Source organism: Ambystoma mexicanum, chromosome 6q (assembly GCF_040938575.1).
Source record: "Ambystoma mexicanum isolate Mex_15411 chromosome 6q, UKY_AmexF1_1, whole genome shotgun sequence".
Classification (NCBI taxonomy): Eukaryota; Metazoa; Chordata; class Amphibia; order Caudata; family Ambystomatidae; genus Ambystoma; species Ambystoma mexicanum.
Window position 1 is genome coordinate 79,970,474 of NC_090937.1, and position 20,227 is coordinate 79,990,700.

The 20,227-nt window shown below is 46.7% G+C and overlaps 1 protein-coding gene across 2 annotated transcripts in view; it reads right to left on the minus strand.

The window, feature by feature from the left end:
- UBA6 (ubiquitin like modifier activating enzyme 6) overlaps window positions 1-20,227 on the minus strand; it is a 1,607,755-nt gene that overhangs the window by 715,991 nt on the left and 871,537 nt on the right. For both annotated transcript variants that reach the window (XM_069630498.1, XM_069630497.1), the window contains exons 21-22: window positions 9,234-9,323; window positions 9,029-9,109 (exon numbers count right to left, since the gene is read on the minus strand). In XM_069630498.1, the coding sequence (XP_069486599.1) occupies window positions 9,029-9,109; window positions 9,234-9,323 (171 nt within the window). The remainder of the gene's footprint in view (window positions 1-9,028; window positions 9,110-9,233; window positions 9,324-20,227) is intronic.

The window sequence follows — 20,227 nt, forward strand, 5'->3', positions numbered from 1 at the left end:
CCGGGGAAAGTAGCTGCTTTCATGGGCAAAGGGCCGGCTTGTGCGCGAGCTCGGATTTGGGAGCTGGGACTCAGCCCCAGTACACATCCAGGTGCCTGAATGTCTATTGAAGGGTAGCTGTGTTGGCCAGTGGCTACTCCTGATTGGATAGCCACTTCCTGTTTGAATGGTGCAGATCCTTACGATTGGTGGATCTGGGCGAGATTCCAGTCCTTCAGGAGAGGGGGGAGATGGAGCAGGATATGATTTTGGTTTCCTTTTATACTACCAAGGTAGGTCATGTTATATTGGGTTAAGGTTTCATTATAATGTTTTGCTTTACATTTTCATCTTCAAGCACCTATGAAGCTGCCATAAGCCAGCAGGTAGCAAACCCTTAAACACCCTCCCCCTCCAAAAAAAACAAAAAACCAGGAGGGAAGGCTAGGAAATCTAATCTGTTAACTAGACCATACACCCCTGTTTAGACCTAACCTTCGCATGATGCCCTCTTTAAACAGGACACAATAACTGCAGCCCAGGATGAGAAGGCTAGTCAAAGGCGGGATTATGTAAATTACTTCGCAGAAGCTCCCAGCCTTAGTCGAAGAGAATTCCCGTCACACACCCGTATAAGCATTACCTTAAAGTTCCTAATAGGACGCGGGAACCTCAAGGAAGGCCGGGCTGGGGGTTCTGCTCCCAAGAAGCTGTGGTTGAGTTCCCACCCTCAGTTAATGTGCCCATATTTACCATCCTTCCCCCACCCCCTGTCCCCCCATCTATAGAGCTTGGCTGTTCTTGGTCAATTGCGACAACTCAGGGGAGTTAATATTAGGGGCTCATGCGACTGAACAGAGGGGCTTTGCATACTGTGTTTTCTTGGGCATGGTTTTTACATGCCTTGGCTCACCATGACACTGTGAAAGGCTCATAAATCTGACCACGGCAAAGTCATAGACATTAGTATTTTTAAGCACTATGCTGTTAGGAAAAACAATGGCGCTTTAGCTTACCTTCTGCGGTGTCTTCCCAGCACTTCCTCGAATGTATCTCCGGCATGGTTTCCCCTCCGGCGGTCAGCGCCATTGCTGGGCAGGTGGGTGTTCAGGACCCCCAGGATCCGTTTCGCGGAACACTGCAAGTTGCCATGGCAACTGGGACAGCATTTTCGGCGTTCCGGTCACGTGCGACGGCTCGCAGAATCACGTGATCCAGCCTTCTTAAGGATTTGTAAAACAGTGCTGCAGCGCTCCTGATTGAGCTGTTTCATGCTTTGCTTGCTTGTTGGTTTATGGTAATTTTGACCCCTGCTTTTGTCCCACGGATTCCGCTGCTCTCCTCCCGGTCTGGTTTATCCCTGTTTATTGTCGGACTTTTGGCTACGTTCTTTGGATTGCTATTCTCTATGTCCACGGCTTCAGACATTGCCCGCTCTTTGCTGACTTCTTTTCTGTTCCTCGGATTACTCCTTGCCAGCTCCTTGTCTGTTTTGGTGTATTGACATCAGAGTTCTTTTCTTTGAACTTTCCCTCTCAGTTGCCCGTTTCCTACATCTGTTCCTCATCCATTCCATGTGATTCCTTCCATGACTATCTGGTATTCCTACGGCACATCTGGATCAAGAATCTACAACCTTTGGATCAGTACTCCTGTGGATAAGAAATCTCCTTCTCCAACCCACGCTTCATTGAACTCCCTCTATCCTCTGGTCCCAGGGGGCACTTACCTTCTTTAGGCGTCCTTGTGCCGTCGTGTCCGGTGGCTATTGAGGACTAGAGACTGTCCGCCTTAGAAGTAGGCGTCCTCGTGCTGTCAAGTCTGGTGGCAATTGGGACTAGAGACTTGCCACTTCAGTATTAGGCGTTCTCGCTCGTCGGGGCAGACTCCCTTGGGTTCCAGAGGCACTTGTTATCAATTACTCCACTGGTTAAGTCATCTATTCTGTCTTCTGTGGATTCTGTTTGTATGCTATCCAGACTTCTGGCTTACATTGTTTCTGTTATTCCAGGCGGATAGATTTGTTGTTTCCAAGACCAGATTAATCCTAATCTGTTGTTTCTCTGATGCAGGTTAGTCTTTATTTGTATATTGTAATATAGGAATACGGATTTGTTGTATTTGACGGTAACAGATATCCTCTCGAGCCACCTAGTTACCAACTGTTTCGGGGTACTCTGCAATAATCCAAGGGCGATCCATGGCATCTTCTGGTCTCCATCTTCTGGTTAATACTTTTCTTGGTGTGTGTGGTTTTTTCTCACCCGAGAGCTGTATTACCTTGAGGATTTCCTCGGCTACACTACGAGTGCAAGGCCAAGTGGAAATCTAACATATGCGCACAAACATAACATAGGGTTTTTAGTAACCATGACAAATAAAAGGAGGAAACCAAAAGAGGTTCGGGTTGTTAGCCCGCTTTTCAGGGAGCGGTTGCAAAATTGTCAAATTTGGATTTCTATCATACAACCCCTGCCAAATGTTGTTGGGGGCCTAAGGAAAATAAGTAGAAGGGTTTTGCAGCCTGTGTTTTCTTGAGCATGACTTCAACATCCCTGAGCTCACTATGCATTGAGTAGATTACAGACATACCCCCTGGCGCAGCAAACCCCTCTTCTCCAGCTATTCTACCTTGCAGACTGTACGCCATAGAATACAGTTAAATCCCACAATACATTTGGTCTAATTGTACACATAGCTCTTCCCCCTTTTCCTTCTCATGCCTTCCTGAGAACCTTATCTATCCCTCATCCCAACTATTTAACTGACTTTGCTCCACCCTACTACTACTAGTGTTCTGTGTGATCCTATGTGCAGGTGGCCAGGGAAAGGCCACTGCTTTTGGATCCCGACCCTTGGGCGGAGGAGCGTGAGAGGATCACCTGGTGGGAGGGTCCTTGGGGAGGATGAGGGAAATGTCCTCAGGCGAGACACGCTACCCCCGTCCCCCTTCCATTCAGTAATGAATGAACCCCTAGTCCCAGAAGCCTTGATGGGATATTGTTACCCTATATATACACACACACATATATATATATATATATATACATATATATATATACATATATATATATGTGTTTAACCAACAAAAGTTAGGCCAAACAGGGGACAATCGCTCCTCACTTATAATATTAAATATTAACGATATGAGCCTCAATTATTACTTAACAGCTCACTGGGATGCTCATTTCTCAATTACTTGAAGTCAAAGAAGCATTCACCTAACTCTTTCATGTATCAAAATCACCACGGTCTCCTGAGCAGTGCATTTTGAGCAAGGCAAATATAAACATTAGTATACTGAAGCTAATTTTTAAGGTAATTGTCCTATAATCAAAGTCATTAAGTAGGGTGCAGTTCATTAACTCAAGTGCATCATTAATACAAGTTAACAGCCTAGTAAGATTTAAGGTTAGAGAAAGACTTTCCCCACACATCCAAGCACATCCCCACAACATTTCTCTGGCAAACACTGTCATTCCAAGGGCATGTTGAGCAAATATCGTGTCCCTCCTGACATCAAAAAATGTACAATATAAGACGAGGTCTTTTAAGGATTCCACTTCAACATCTTTGTCACAGAATCCATACGAGTTGTCAAGGATCTTTCCCTTGTATATATCTTCCAATTCTGAATTCTTTCGATGGTATGAAATTGACTGAATTTGAGGCACACGAACAAGTATCGTGCTTTGATACAAGGGAACACCAGTAAATATTTAGCACATGGTTTCCTTCTTTTTAGAAAGCATGCATACTCAAGATGAGTCTTGTAACGATTGTTAGACTCGAGAGTTTCTAGCCAGTTATGTTGAAAATGCTTTTTTTTTTAACCTTCGGAAGGCCAAGCGCGAGATCATTTTTGTTGACATTTATTCGTACAAGAAGGATCTCCATCCTCGCCGCAAATTTAATTAGCGAGGGTACATTCACAAGCATTAACATCTCCTTCAGAGTTTCAAATAGCGAGTTTCATGGCGGCGATAATACTTTCACATAAATTGATCGTTTTCGCCACTGAAATTTGGATGCCAGCAAGCTAATACCCAGTTGGTGACGGAAAATAGAGTTTACGATTGCCATAGGTAATCCAAGTGTTCTTTTACATATAGAGCCTTGTATGCGATTGAGCATTGCGTATAAGTCCAAGAGACACGTCTAATCCTTATAAGATAATGGGCTCAACTTTTAATGTATAAAAGTCATTGATGGGTGAGAATATCTGCAGTATCTTTTAAAGATTATCTTCATTTGAGATTGAAGAGGTCTAATTTTTACTAACAGATTAGTATACCACATACTCAATGCGTTAGAGTTAGAGATTGTATAACCAAGATACCTCAGAGAATACACTCTTTCCAAAGGGCTGCCCATCATGGACCATTTATATGATTTAGGAGATTTGTTTTTTGAAAAGGTAATTATACATGACTTTAAGGAATTTGTCGGTAAATTATGATTATTAGCACACTCTGCAAAGGCGTGAAGTTTTTTCTGAAGCCCATACGGCGTTCTATCAAATAAAATGATGTCATCTGCGAAACCCAGCCAGTGTAAACGTAGATGAACCAATTTAATTGCGAACATATTTCCATCTTGCCAAATATTGTCATTAGCACAGAGGTAGAGATTAAATAGAGTGGCTGCAAGGTTGCACGCCTGCTTGGCTCCTATATTAGTTGGTATTCTCGGTGTGAGTGCATCTTCCGTATTCTCGGTGTGAGTGCACCTTCCTGATTGAATCGAATTCGAAAGTTTTAATGCTGGTGCAGCATTACGATTAGGCCAACTAGACCCAGAGGAATCTGTTGTCTGTGTCCTTCATGATGCCTTCACATCGGTCATATTCCTCCTTTGCCTTTCTGACAAGCAAAAGTGCTGTGAACTATGGCAGTAGGCGCTATACAAATGCAAGATAACATATCATAAAAAGAGTGCTCCTGCAGCCACTCCTCAGATCACCTCTGGAGAGAGGTTCTCTACCAAGAAGAACAGCCATTTTGCGACCCGAGGAGGACCCCTGCAGGTGACCGGAACCAACTTCAGTGAAGCCCTGCTCCTATGCCTGATCTCAAGAAGACCCTAGTTGGTGCCTCGTGCCCTGGACCGGTAGGAGACACCACTCTCGGCCCCACCAGTCTCGACCCCTGTTCAAGGATCTGTGCCTTCAGACGTGTCCCTGGACCGACCAGCTCTCTCCTGGTCCATCTTGCTGCAACCTCTGCCGTTCCGGTTAAGGTGGATCTCCAAAATTAGCCCTGGTGGGAGGATTTTGGGAGGCCACCCTATTTATAGTCAACAGGGAAGACCCAGATTAGCCAAAACCCAATCAAGGTAATGTAGCTGAGCAGTCAACGCTTAGTCTCAGTAAAAGTGTGAGAGTGGTCTAAGTGTACAATGAGTCCACACAGACCAACACCAGTAATTCAAGTTAGACAGTAAGTATATAAAACAAAATTATTATTTATTAGGCCTTTATACACTAAGCAATATTACATGTATAACATTTTCAGGTAAGTTTATATAGAAAAGAATGCAGTAGGCTGTGGTGGCATTTATATTAAGTTTCCAGTTAGATAAATGTTCAGATGAGTACTTAACCTAAACACACTAGGATAGACCTACGGAAGGATCCTTAACCCAGGTTTCACCACCAAAGGTCAAGTCAGAGTGAGTTAGGCTCAGGACGCTATGCCAAAAATAACCTATGGGAGATGGGCGGGGGGGGTGGAGGGAGGAGCAGGTACGTACACTTATCCCTTTGGTTCATAATGTTCCGGATTCCACTTGTGTAGGTTCCAGACTTCTTTCTAGGCTTGTTCCTCTGTTCTTGTTCCCACCACAAGGGCCATCCAGACGTCTTGACAGAAGAGATACTTTGTTTCAAGGGATTTTATTTTTGGTCCCAGTGCACAGGAATCTGTTCTAGACAGTTTCCAGTTGAAGACCTAAAAGGAAGACAAAGGAAGACTTCTGTGGAAGAGACGGCCTCAGGACACCTCCGGGACACAAAGACAAGATCCAACAAAGGTCACCAGAGTTAGGCGGCAACAGGTGATCATACAGCGCGATCACAGGAGCAGCTGCAGCGCAGCTTCCCTTGGAGTGAAATGGCTGGAAATGCAGGAGCAGTATATGTGTGGAAAAAGCTGCAGATCTGCAAAGTTCCAAGGCGCTTGACGAAACGACAACGGTTGCAGTGAGGCAGCCTAGGAGAGAGATGGTCAGTCCACTGGTTGGTCCAGGGACAATTCCGAAGGTTCAGCAGGCACAAATCCTCGAGAAGGGGGGTAAAGATTGACTGTACCCACTGGTCTAGGGGTTCAAGCACCAATGAAGGCATTCTTGAGATCAGGACAGAGGAGCAGGGCTTCACTGGTAGCGATGCTGGACAGCCTGCAGGAGTCGTATTCGATCCGTAGTAGGCTGCTCTTCTTCATAGAAGTCTTGGCTCCAACGGTGATCTGATTAGTTGCAGAAGCCCTCCTTTTATCAAGGTTCAGGGTGGGAGCAAGCCCACCAATGGTAAGGAACTAAAATATTCAAACAGCCAGGGGTTTGCCAATCCTTGACGACTGGTCATATCTGCCCAGATACAGACTTTCAGGCACAAGAGGATGGGGATCGGGACTCGTGAAAGCCACCGTTTTTGCTGCGAAAGGGATTTCCATACAAGGCATTTACTAACATTAAAAGTATATATCTATAAATGAAATTCTTGCAAATGTATACTCAACCTGTACCCCCTCCTGTAACTAAGTGCCCCTCAAGTAACAGCGCCACGATGCCCGAGGGCTGTTTGTGCTATTTAAATGTAAAAAATAATATAAAATAAAAAACAAGGCCAAAGAACAATATGGCCAAATACCAAGCAAACAATTTTGTGGCACAGCCATCCTAGAGTGCTATCTACCTTTAGTAGCGATTTGCTTTAAATGCAAAAGTGCATGAGTAAACACAAAAACGTCAAAAATCACACCGCTGCCACCAGCTTGTTTTAGGCACATTGTCAAAGTAACAAAAAAGCCATTATATAAAAAGTCATAGGGATACAAAGTACCCTAAACTGCACTTACTGTAAGGTGTTGTGTGCAATTGTTAAAATACAAGAATTCATAAAGACAGAGTCTCTCAGTACTGAGTCTTCGATGCGGGGCAGTTCCCCCATAAGAATGTGCACTACAGGCAAGGGAAGTAAAGCAGAAGTCTTTATGGACCACGAAAAAAACACCAGGACATGGTTCAAAACAAGCAAAAAGAATGGGGTCCATACACATCTATGGAGGGAAAGGTGCAAATAAAATAAATCTTTCCTAATAGTTCCGATTGCATCCTTGGAACTTGGTGGATCTTCAACTTTTACAACAGGACGCCTGTTTCTTCATATTCATCCTTGCATCAATGAAAGCTTTGCAGGACCTTCTCCTTTGTACGTTCCTGGAAGATCGCCTATCGCCGCCTTACTGTGGTGACTCCCGTTACAATCCGTCTTCCTTGCGTCCCACAGGTAACCTGAGGCGGCCTCCATCGCAGAAGTCTTTGGCCCTCATTACAAGATTGCTGTTAAGCCGCACTGGCGGCTCACCGGTAATCTCACCTTACCATTACTTGCACCTAATATTCCGGTGTTACTGGTATATTCCGGGTGCTGGCAACAGGAGTTCCTGAGAGTTCAGTGGCCCTACCGGCAAACTCGGAGTATGCCGGTCTGGGAAAAAATTCCGGATCCGGTATTATCGGCTATTTTACTGCCATTTTTCCCAGACCAGCTTTCTCCTAATGACCCCTTTATCTTTTTGAGTGTTCAGCAGGTAGGTTTCTGGAACAGATTCCCAAGCACAGCGACCAACCAAAACTAAATACTGCACCAAAAAGTGACATCTGCATCTGCGACCTGTGGCCCTTCCCCAACCGGACCAAGCACAGAAGACTGTGTCCCCAATGGAGTCCGGAGCCTCAGCACTGGTCTCTGGAAAATATGCAGTCCAGGGGTTAGGTTGACATACCTATAACCCCCGCTCGCCATAGGATGACACAGGTGTAAAGTCCTGACCCTCAACTACTCTTTCCTGACTTTGGTCACTGATCAAGGATCCATTCTTAGGCCTTTCCTAGTGACTGGGATTGCGTTAGTTTACTTACCTGAACTTTACTTACCTTGTTGGCTTTGAGATCATAACCACTGGCCGCATCCAAATCTCTTAATAACCCTACCTGTGAAGTACAAGTTTGGAACTTGTGGCTGTGGTGCACAAGGCCCAAAACCAAATCAGGGTTGGACTCATAAGAAATAGGGTAGTTATTCTGCAGTTATTCTAAATGTCTATATTGAATTAAGTATACGCTTGGTTTCTTCTCCAAATGGTGAATGTATATATCTGCTTTACAGTAACTGTGTGACAATATTTGACTTCATGTTTTACTTGCTTAGTGTGTATATTAAAGGCCTAATAAATCATTGTACATGTTTGTACATAGCTGCCTAACTTGAATTATTGCTGTTCTGTGTGGATTCATTGTAACCAATACCACTCTCACATCCTTCCTGAGACCAAGCCTGGCAGCTCTGCTATCTCACCCTGATTGGGTTTCCGTTAGTCCTCGGTGTTCAACATAATTGGGTGGCCTCCCAGAATCCACCCACCAGGGTTGATTTTGCAAACCCATCTTAAATTGCAAGGTTTTGCCACCACTTTTGAAGTAAACCCGTTCAAAATTCTGAGCTCTGCACAAGCAATGAAGGCACCCGACTAAATATTTGTGAGCATTTACAATGTCACCGATGAGCAGTAGTGTAGCTTGCCATGTTATGGGTGAATCATCACAGAAAAAGCTTTCGTTTAACAACTAGGTTTATAGCAAATTAAGCAATCCGATGTCATTGCAAATTATCAAAAGTTACAAAGAAAACGGTTTACTAAACAGACAATTACGAAAAGAAAACACCCCAACATATTGCTGCATAACATATTGGTGAAAAAGATCATATTTATTAGATCTGACAAGACTTGCACCAGCTCAAGCTTTAAACCTTGCAGCACACACTTACCCGTAACACTTCTTCAGCAGATTGATAAGTTTGCCAAAATGTATTAAATAGTGAAGGTTTGTGGGAAAAAGAGCTTTCAAACTATATGGGGAATAAAATGAAAAAATCTGTTAGGAAATAAAATCCTCTCTTAATGACATCTCTTTGCTAATGGTTTACGGCTGGCTAGCAGAAAAATTGTGAAAATCAAACTTAAATACATTACCTTATCCCGTGCCCATTGTATTGTGTGTTCAATAGCTGCCGGAAATGATTTTAAAGTGCAAAAAGGAATTTCTTCTTCTGGAGGATCTCGCTTAAGAAAAAATATTTGATAAAAGAACATTGAGATGAACGCTGTGCAGGTTTGAATGTTCATTTAAAGATTTTCAAGCAAATACAATTATACACCTTGCTATCAGAGATCAATTTTAATATGCCTAAAGCAAAAGTACATTACGTCATTGCATGATCGTTCTAAGCAATCCTATGTAGTGCAGGGCCTAACAAAGCAGAGACAATTCCATTTTCAGAAAGTCTGGAGAGCATTTGGAGTTGTAGGAAAAGCCTGATTGTCTGCCAAACCTGACCTCACCTCATGGGTCTCATCCAATTAACTGACAGTTTGAAAACACAACATTTTCACCACATAAACCAGCTACTGTATGACAAATCTCTGAACTAATGCATGCATAGTTCACGGTAGAACCAAATTACGTAGCACGTTACAGCAATCATCAAACCTCTAAGTTTATATTTCTTACTGGAAAGCTGCCACTCTATACAGTACATACACCTGTGGAATAGTTGTGCCCACAAGTGAAAACTGGGATATGTCCAGTGGGTAAAACGTATCCCCAACTGGGCCTCACATGACACTTTGTTAGTGACTTATAAAATCCTAGCATGCCTTATTCAGAATCCCGTTCATCAAACCACTTCAATATTTTCCTCAATTGCTAGACCGGTGCGTGGGTAAAACATGAGTGATCTGCAAATGATTATTGTGCACATAAAAGATAGTGCCATCTGATCAAGTTCTTTTATAATAGACAATATAGCAAGACAATTCACATGGCCAGCAGTATTTGATTCATCAATGGGCAGACTGGGAATGAATAATAAACTTGCATGCCAATTGGTGGAGGATATGTAGGGCTAATCAAAACCAACCTAATGACAAATGCAGTTTTTCACTAACAAATCTAACAATAACTTCTTTATTCATCCAAGATTCATCCAAGTCTTCCAAGAGTATTTGGGTGGCAGAAAATGTCAGCTCCAGAATGTGTGCTAGGTTGGTTTTGAATAACCAAAAGTTTTTTATTTTTCAATTTTCTAAAGGACAGTACCATTAACCATTTCATTTTGCAAAATGTGTTTATGAGTGGCACATTGCTGGCCAAAGGCTGCTCACCTGCAGTTCCTCGCAATGAGCGCCCTCAACCCTTCAAGGACGCACCCGTAACTTCTCAGGCCTCTGCAGCCAGAAGGGTTCCCCTGCCAGTCTATTGCTGCTGCTGGCCCACTAAGAAAGGTTGTTGACCACAGACCTGGATACTCCGAAGACGCCCTTGAGGGATCCAAGATACTGGGACTAATTATCTTGCAGGAGCCATTGCAAAGCTCTCATTCGCAGCCTGGCCCCTGGTACTAGAAAAATACAGGAGGCCATGAGACCTAAAGAGGCAGAGGAAAGAAGCCGCACTTAAGGTGGCTTGGTTCTGGAACAAACGCGCCATCTGCGCAATGCTGGTTTACACCCTGCTTGGGTGGAACAGCCTACCCGCCGGAGTGTCTAGGACTGTGTGGGACCTGTGCAAGTTCAGGGAGAAGCCCATCCTGTGGAGTAGTGAGAAGGTGTCCTCTAGGTGGGACAAGACCTGCTCCGCCGAATTCTCTTGGATCAGCCAGTCGTCCAAGTACGGGAATACATGGAGCCCGGATCGCCTGAGGTGAGCCGTGACTATCGCCATGAGCTTGGTGAAGACCCTTGGAGCGAAGGTCAACCCTATGAGGAACCTTAGGAATTTCCTGTGCTTTTGATGTATTGGCACATGGAAGTAAGCATCCTGATGGTCTATGGACAACAGCCAGTCCAGCAACTGGAGAGCGTGGAGAATCTCTCTCATTGTCACCATCCTGAATTTGTCTTTCCTCAGGAACTTGTTCAAAGCCCTGAGGTCCAGTATGGGATGGAGGCCTCCTCCCTTCTTGGGTACCAGGAAGTACTGGGAATACCTCCCTCTCTGCTCAGGTGGTACCTCTTCCACGGCACCCTTCAACAACAGGGCTCGCAGTTCTTCCTGGAGCTCCTGTTCTGGTTGGCATGGAGGACGTGGTGGTCTGCTCTGAGGTTTTCTTAAGAAGGGCAGGCAACCCCACCGCATAAACTCCAGAGCTCAGGCGTCGGAGCTAATCACCCTCCGTTGGGGCCAATGCTCGGACAGCCGTCCTCCAACCGGTAATTTGTGGAAGGGGAAAATCAAAGCGGCTCAGAGGGTGGAGCCGCCCCGCCACCTGCGGGCCTCTGGAAGCTTCCCTGCCCCTTCCTTACTGCGAGAAACACTTCTGCCCGGCTTTTGGGAGCTGCGTCTTCCTGCCGTAAGGGACATAACATCTGTAGCCCTTGCCCCTACAGGCAAAGCTAAAGGCAGGCTTGGCTGGCTGCGCAACTAGGGCGTGCGATTTTGCGGTAGGCTTCGACTCCTTGAACTTCTCCAGGGAGTCGGCGGCCTTTAGACCGAAGAGGTATTCCCCACCAAAGGGCATGTCCAGCAACCTATTCTGGACATTATGGGGAAAACCCTGAGGAATGCAGGTAGGCCCATTTCCTAAGCCTAATGGCCGCCCACATACAGCGGCCAATGCAGTCGCCATGTCCAAGCCCGTCTGCAGGGACTACCTGGCCACCTCCTTTCCATCGTTCACCAGTTCATGAAGCCATCTCGTAACTCCAATTCAGGGATGTACTAGGCTGCGTGTTCAACTGCCTTCCAAAGGCCAAAGGAATATTTTGCAAACCCACACAAAACATTACTAGCCTTCAAAGCCATGTTCTTGGAGAAGATCTGCTTTGCAACTGCATCCAATATTTTGGCCTCCCTGTTAGGAGGCAGATATGTGCTGGATGAAGCCACCCTGGTGGATACTATGGCCGCCTGACCCACTAGCCCGTCCGGGAAAGGGTGAGGCCAAAAAGGACAGATCCCCTCTTGCCGGCCTGTACTTGCTGATCAATTTGGAGTTGACCTGGGGATCTATCAAGGAGGCGACTGGGTCAGCTATAGTCGGGTTCAGTGGCATGATTCTCCCTGTGGTGGCACCTTCGTCCAATCTATCAGTCAGCTCATAGCCTTGAACTGGTACTGCGCAAGCAGTTAGCCCCAGAGTGTCGACTACTCTGTCCACCAATTACCTGAATTTGACATGGGTATATGGTTGAGTATGCTGCAACTCAACATCCGAGGATGTATCAAGCTCACTGGCATCATGCAGCCCCTGTGCTAAGACCAGAAGGTCTGCTTGTGCATCAAAGTAATCAGCCCAACCAGACCCTGGATATATAGGGTCGATGTCACCCTGATCTACCCCGCCACCGGTGCTGAAAATCTGCACGATGGGACTGGAGGGGAAAAAAAATAATAATAATAAAAAAATAAAAAACAATCTGACCAGGAAAGCGGGACGAATGATCGATCACTGATGGTCGACGTCGAGGGTTTATCTTTCGGCATCAAAGGGGTGGCTGTCGGCATCAGCCGAACCTTGGCTGCCGAGAAGGATCCAAACCTAGGGCTCACGTGAAGGTCCCGGCATCGAAAGCTTAATCGCCTTCTTCAGCGCTGAGCCTGAAGGATCTCTTGATGCAGATGACGTTGGTATCGGTGGTACTTTCGGGGTCAATGAGCACCGCTGAAGCCTGTGAGGCCTGCTGTTTCGGGGGCATGCCCACAGTTGCCTTCTCAAACATCGCAAGCGGTGACTTTGACAATGGTTGGCCCACCGCGAGCTTGGCTGCCCCCTATTGAGGAGATTTCAGATACATTTTTCCACACAATGCTTCCCCCCTCCGTGTTGTGACCCTTGCCAAGGCACCACACACAGATGTCGTGTCGGTCGGTCGCTGACATTTTGGAGCCGCAGTCAGTGCAGTGCTTGAACCCTGAAAATCGAGGCACAGACATAGTAGCAAAAACCGGGACAAAACCACACAAGATTGATTAAAAGAATAGAGTGGAGTCAAAGACTCGAAAGAAATTCACTATGTTCCTCAAGACTAGTATGCCGAGGGCACGGAAAAAAGGAACTGAGGTATGGGGCTAGTGACGTAGTATATATACGAAGCCAGTCACGTACAGAAATGACGATCGAGTACCGAGCAAGACGGATTGACGGACGAGTCAAGGTCCACTATGCCCCCTGTAAAAATTAAATTCAGAGCAGAGGATATCTATCTGATGAGGAATCTGCGGGAGAAAGGCAATCCATTGAAATGGATTATCACAGATGAGGAATCAATGGGAGGAAGGGATCCATTAGAAGTTTTAAAGTACATGTCTGAAAATGAGATCATAGACAACTGAGAAGCCACTGTAGTGACCTTATGCTCAGCCGGGCCTCCAGTACTACAAGAATGCAGGAGGACATAAGACCCAGGAAGCACAGGAAGACTGAGGCCGGAACCCTCTTCTGTGATTGGAGGATACGGGCCATCTTAGAGATGCTCGCCACTTGATCCTCGGGTGGGAAGACCTTGCCCAAGTGAGTGTCCAAGACTGTCCCGTTAAAACAGAGGGAATGGAACAGCGAAACCTGTGAGTTCTTGAAGTTCACAGAGTAGCCTAAGCTGTGCAGCAGATTTCACGTTCAATACAAGTGTGCCAAAGCCTGGTCTGGGTAGTGAAGCTCGGACGAGCCAGTCATCCAGATAAGGAAAGAAAGGACTGCCATCTATTCTGCAGCAAGCCACAACTGTTGCAAACAGCTCGGTGACGACCCTGGGTGCCGAAGAAAGACCAAATGGCAGGTCCTTGAATTGGTAGTGTCAATGTCCCACTGGGAATTCCATAGTACCAGTGCTTTTGGTGAACATGCACATGAAAGTTGGCATCCTGTAGATGTAGCAAGCAAGACTAGCCAGTCCTGCAAATAGAGGGCTTAAGGGATATGAGCCAGAGTAACCATATAGAATTTGTCATTGTGCGGGTACAGGTTCAACATGTGCAGATCTAGTATGGGAAGTAAGCCTGCATCCTACTTCAGGTACCATAAAAAAGGTTGAAAAGCAACACTTGCCTTGCTCAGAGAGGGGCACCAGACCTTGCCAGAAGTTGATGAACATCCTTCAACAGAAGGGGGCCAGAAACAAGCACTGATTGGCCAAGGATTGGCTTGGAGGGCAAAGGGACAGTATCACTGGTGACCAAAGTGTAAGGCCCAGGCGTCTGACGTGGTAAGATCCCACTCCTCGCCAAATTGGGAAACCCTACCTCCCACACGGAATGAGTGGTATTGGTCTGTTTTACATGGGCTTCACACTCGGGGCCAAGTAGGGCACAGTGGAGGCTGACGAACCTCTTCTTGGAACATCTCTGACAAAAACCCCTAGTTGGACGGATTACATCTATTTGCCCTGTGTCCCTGTGGGCATAGGAGATGAAGGGATGAAAACACCTGCCCCGGCCTACGGGGGCCTTGGGCTGTTGCTGATGAACCTCTAGGCCCAGAGATTTAACAGTCACCTTGGAGGATAGATATTTCTGCAGGGACTCATAAGTTTAAGCCCCAAACAGATTGTTGCCATTGAACGGAATGCCCTAGAGGCGAATCCAGATATCTGCACCCATGAGCACCACTTCAACACTGTCCCTGTGCAATCGTACGAGGCAGACGTATCCAGGCGACACTGAAGAATTTGACAGCACACCCAATTGTCATCTTCTAACAGGGCTTCAAAGCCCTCCAACGTATTGTCAGCAGTAAGGTGCTCCACAGCCCTGAGACAGCAGAACAAAGAAGAATTTGGCCAAGGCACAGGAGGTGTTGATGAGCCCCCAGGCCCAGGCTATCTCAGCCAAAAAGCCTTCCTTCCCTAGGCATCTTGACTCTTACTCTGCCTGTCGGGAGCACAGAAGGGGAAAAAGGTCTTCAGGTTCCCTGTGGTGGCCTGGACTGCAAGGCACTCAGGAGAGGTTCGTGAAGACAGGTCTGAAGGAGCCACCCTGCGTTTCTTAACCAAATCCCAGTCCACAATCTGGGCCAAAGTTGGTTTCAACCATAATTCAAGGACGATAACTTCTGGGTTAAAAGCAGGAGGGTTTCCCTGTCAAGATTAATTTCCAATATCTGGCACAGTGGACAGATTTTAGGAGGCCAAACTAGTTCTAATGAAGAGGGGAGGATTGCCAACACCCAATCAAGGTACGTGGATGAGCAGTCATGGCTTCCTCTCAGGAGAGTGCGTGGGGTCAGGGGCCCTGAATGAGTCCACACAGTATGGCACACAGTAATTGAATGTACACACTCCCTGCTCATCCAGTATCCCATCCCCTTGTGGGGGTTCATGTTCGGGCCATATCAGCCAAGCTAGTGCCCTCCCCAGGCAATCCCATTCCCATAGCACCTTTCAGCTGCCAGTTTCACAAAGTATTTGGTTTCTCTCTACGCATGCGCCCGTAACTGCTCAAGTTTAGTGTATATTTATGCCATAACCGCTGGGTCCAGCTTGGTGGCATGAACATTTTCGAAATCTTTGAGCTGGAGTTTACAAACCTCCAGATCACGACGGATGGTCCGAAGAACCCAAATTCTTTTGAGAAAGCCATACATCTAATACATGCTTTAAATGTCTGCCATAACTTGCCATGTGATGTGGTCTCCGGAATGTTATGGTTGAAGTAAGTCTGGATATCATCTTCTATATCTGATCTAAACAGTCCTGCAGTGGCTCAGATGTGAATCTCCACGCTGCCAGACTGGGAGCCCCCCTGCCCATTTTGACTCGCATATTAACGGGAGAGTGGTGTGAGAATGTACGGGGGAGAATATTACCCTGCTGTACTTTACCCACTAATTGTCATGAGATCAACACTAGGCCAATGCAGGAAGACATTTTGTGTACTGATGAGTAGAATGTGTACCGCTGGTCTTGAAGGTGCAGGACTCAGCAAATATTGCACAGTTCAAGCCTCTCTATCCGACTTTGGAAACTCTGAGCAGCTCTGGATGCCCAGTCTAATCCGTCCGTTGATTTAGTATGCAGTTCATGTCTTTCCCCAGATGGCGGGAGTTGATGGATATGAATACAAAATATTTGCAATGTTCTCATAAAAGTCATGGGAATCTGTGTTTGAACTGTGCATATTAACAAGCAACACTTCAACCCCGCCCCCAAGTATACCGTGTTCCACCACATACCGTCTCACTGAGTCCCCTTCAATGTAAGCTTGAGGTACTTTGTGAATCAGAGTTAAAACCTCTCTGGATTGGGTCGAGTAAGACTAAAAGAACCTTGTGATTATCCTGGGATACAGTCACTTTTTTGTTATCTGTTGCTGTAGTTTACGTTTCTTGAAGAAACAGGATATTAGCTTTATGCCCATTGACATGTACCAATATGTGCCTGACTTTTGTGCAGTTACCAAGTTCCCCCAACATTCCAACTCGTGTCAATTACCCGATGTGCATCATCTCTAACGCATGGTGAGTTTCCCCTTTTCCAACATCAATGAACATTTCCATAGACACTGTCTGCCAGGACAATTTTAAAACCCCAAAACAATCCCCTCCCAAGCAGCAGGATGTAGACCCTCCCATCGCCAACATTACCGATCAGCCCATGAACTTGGCAGACCCCAAATGAACTACCACATACAACAAAGCAACTTGCATGGGGGAGCCGTTGCTGAACTTCTTGCTCGCTCACATGGCCCCTCCCCTTAAGCATGAACCTGAAACAGTTCTGTGCCCATTGTACAGGCAAGGATAGTTGTCAGTAGCTTCAGGCATTTGGGGCATTAACCCCCTTGTCTCCATTATTCTGACAGGGGAGGAGAATGTTCGCCTCAATATATGCTACTGTCCCCTCAGGTATTGTTTAGAACAGGGTCTTCCCCCCATGCTGGAACCATAGTCGTGCCAGGAAGAGCATTGCATACTGCACTGACCTGCCATGCAGAAGCTTTTTTACTCCAATGAATGATCTATGCTCTACCAGGACTGCAGTAGAGAAGTCTGGATATTTGTGCACAGTGGCCGATTCATAGCTGAGGGGGCCTTTCTCTCTAGCTAGACGCAGGCGAGATCTCAGTTGTGGTAATTTAACAGGCACACTATCACTGGCCTTGGTGGGGCTCCGTGCTTGCGTTTCATCGTAGGTGACTGGTGGGCTCTTTCCACCACATGAGGGGTTGAGAACAGGGATCTTCGAGTAGTTCCTTGAGCAAGGCCTCTACCGCTTGCTCAAAGGGGCCCTTGCCTAACCCTTCTGGCAGACTAACCATGCAGATGTTGCTGCGCCTAGACCGAGACTCTAAATGGTCGCAACATTGGAGAGCCTGCTTGAGATCCCTGGATATTGAGGAAACTTGAGTCTTTAGCCCTGCTATGTCATCGTCTGTTGTCCCAATAGGGGCTTCTGCCTCCGTCTCTCTGGTGCTCCGCCGCTCCATCTTGGCTTTCAATGTGGAGATCGTGGTAGGGATGTTGTCCAGTTTACTACTTACCACGTTGAACCCAGAATGCATACTGTCTCTAATCTGCCATAAGTCTGGCATATCAGAGGCAGCAGCACCCGAGGAGGACTCCCCCGGTTCTCCCACAGTATCCAGGCAGGGCTTGCTTGCCTGCCTGGTGAAGGAGTCAATGTTGCTTTTCTTATGGGCCCACTCCCTTTCGTCATGGTTACAGCAGTTGCACGTCAGGGAACTTTAGGAATCAAATGATGGCCAATATGGATTTGGAGGAAAGGGTGGCCACGCTCTTCACAGGATCTCTCAAAGGGGGTTAGAGAGGGTGGGGGCACTCAGAGTTCCAGGCACAGCTCACAGTGGCAGCACACATGCCACAATGCGCAGCAACGCCGGTCCCGGTGGAGCGCCCCCAGGTTTAGAGTCAGAGGTGTGCACCAGTGTCAAACACTGAGGGCTGCAGTTAAATTACACACTGCTGAGTGCAGCCAATCCCCCAATGTCAGCGCCATGCTCCAAAGGATCGCACTCCAGCCAGCCTCCTCACGGTCCATATGTAGCAGTTCTATGCGATCCAAGAGTTCACAGCACACTCCCACTCCCGGCCAGTTCCAGTGTCTTCCTTACTGCTTCGTAGTGGGGGAAGGGTGGGACTCTTTACTTCAAATGTCACCTCTGCCAGCCACAATCGCTTCCACAGTAACGCTGGGGGCCCTCACACCGCTATGGCCCCACTCCCAGCTTACCAGCATGGAAGCAATGATCTGTGAAGCACGTCTGCCGCAGGGCTGTCCTGACGATCCCTGTGACTCTCACTGCGCATCAAGGCCTGCTAGCTGCAGCAGTGCCCCCATAGCAGCCCTCTCCACTCTAAGCACCTTGGGATGGCTTCCCCATGTCACAGAGAAGCAGTTAGACCTCGCCCCAGGCCCACCAAGCTGAGGGGGAATGGCAGTCTCAGCTCCACCCAGCTTTCTTGCTCTCCCCAAGTTCAGTCACATCCGGGTTCCCGTCCGGTGGTGTGCGAAGTTCGGCTCGGCTGACAGAAACTACAGGGGGTCCACAGACCCCATACTTGGCTTGGATGTGACCCTAGGGTTCTGGTAGCAGTGTGTTTATTTTTTAGGCTAGATTGCCAGGATTGCGGGTCTGTGGCCGCATACAAGGGGCAGTGGGTCGTGGAGCTGAAGAAGCAACCATTTTTTAGGCTGCTCAACAGCGCCCCTTTAAGTTCCATACTTGAACGCGGAACGGCGACACTTCTGACAACGTAGCCCACAAGAGAGCTGATATGTTCACCGGGCAGTCAATGGACACTTCCGAAGGCTCAAAAGGGCTGGATCCTCGAGAAGGCGTCAAGACTAATTGGACCCACTAGTCCAATCTTTGATGCACTGCTCAGGGTCTTCACATATCCTGTAGTACAAGGGCTTCAACAGCCGGACACATGAACGGATGAATATAGCCATTTCAGAAGTAGTCTTGGAATCTTCGGCAGGCTGTACTTCTTCGAGGGATTCTTGGCTCCAACAATGATCTGGTGAAGTGGCTGCAGAGGTCCTCATCTTATCCAAAATCAGAGCTGCCAGCAATTCCAAGCCTACAAATGGTAATGATTTGCACCACTGAAACAGCCAGTAGTTGTCTAACACCTAGACTTTCTGGCACCACAAACGTAGAGTGGGACTAGACAGTCTCAACCCCTTCCTGGGCCCCATGCATAAAGTCATCCCTCAACCGCAAAAGCAGCAGCTTTCCCATGCAAGTGCATGGCCTTCCAGACCTGGCAAGGCAGGAAGCAGCACAAGAACAACAAGATTGCCAAAGAACAAGCGAAAAATCTTGCGGCACGGTCAGTTTAGGGCACTTGCCACATTCAGTAGCCATACGCTGTAAACGCAAATGTGCACACTAAAAATAATGCAAACAAAAAAAATGTATCTGCTGCCATCAGCTTGTCTTTAGGCACATATCAAATTAACCAGAAATCCTGAGAGTAAAAAGCTAGGGTGATACAAAAGTATGCCACATGTACTGCACTGTAACGTGCTGTGTGAAAGGTTAACAAGTACAAAAATTAAAAATGGAAACCGTTTTCCAGTACTGAAAGCCCGAAGCGCTTACCCGTTTCCCCATAACAAGAAGCACACAACAAGGGAAGTGAAGCTGAATGCTTTAACTTTCCTTTTAAAAGTCATAACAGGTTAAAAAACAGCACGAAGAATGGGGGTATAGGGCTACTCTGGAGGGAAAGTGGCAAAAAGAGAAATCTTTCCTAACACTCCTTCTACACCTTCATCAAGAATGTCCTGAAGTTCAAATTGCACCTCAGGTGTTGAAGAGGTTGACAACCCTATGGTTCCAATTACCTTAGCCATCAGGTGTTAAAATTAAGCCTGAGGTTTTCCTTTGGTAGGTGCAGGGGGCATGATAATCTATGGACCAGCGTCCAGACCACTTGCCTCTTGCTGCTGACTTGCAAGATTCAGCAAGTCTCCCTCCTCCCCATAAAATTACTCCGTGAAGTATC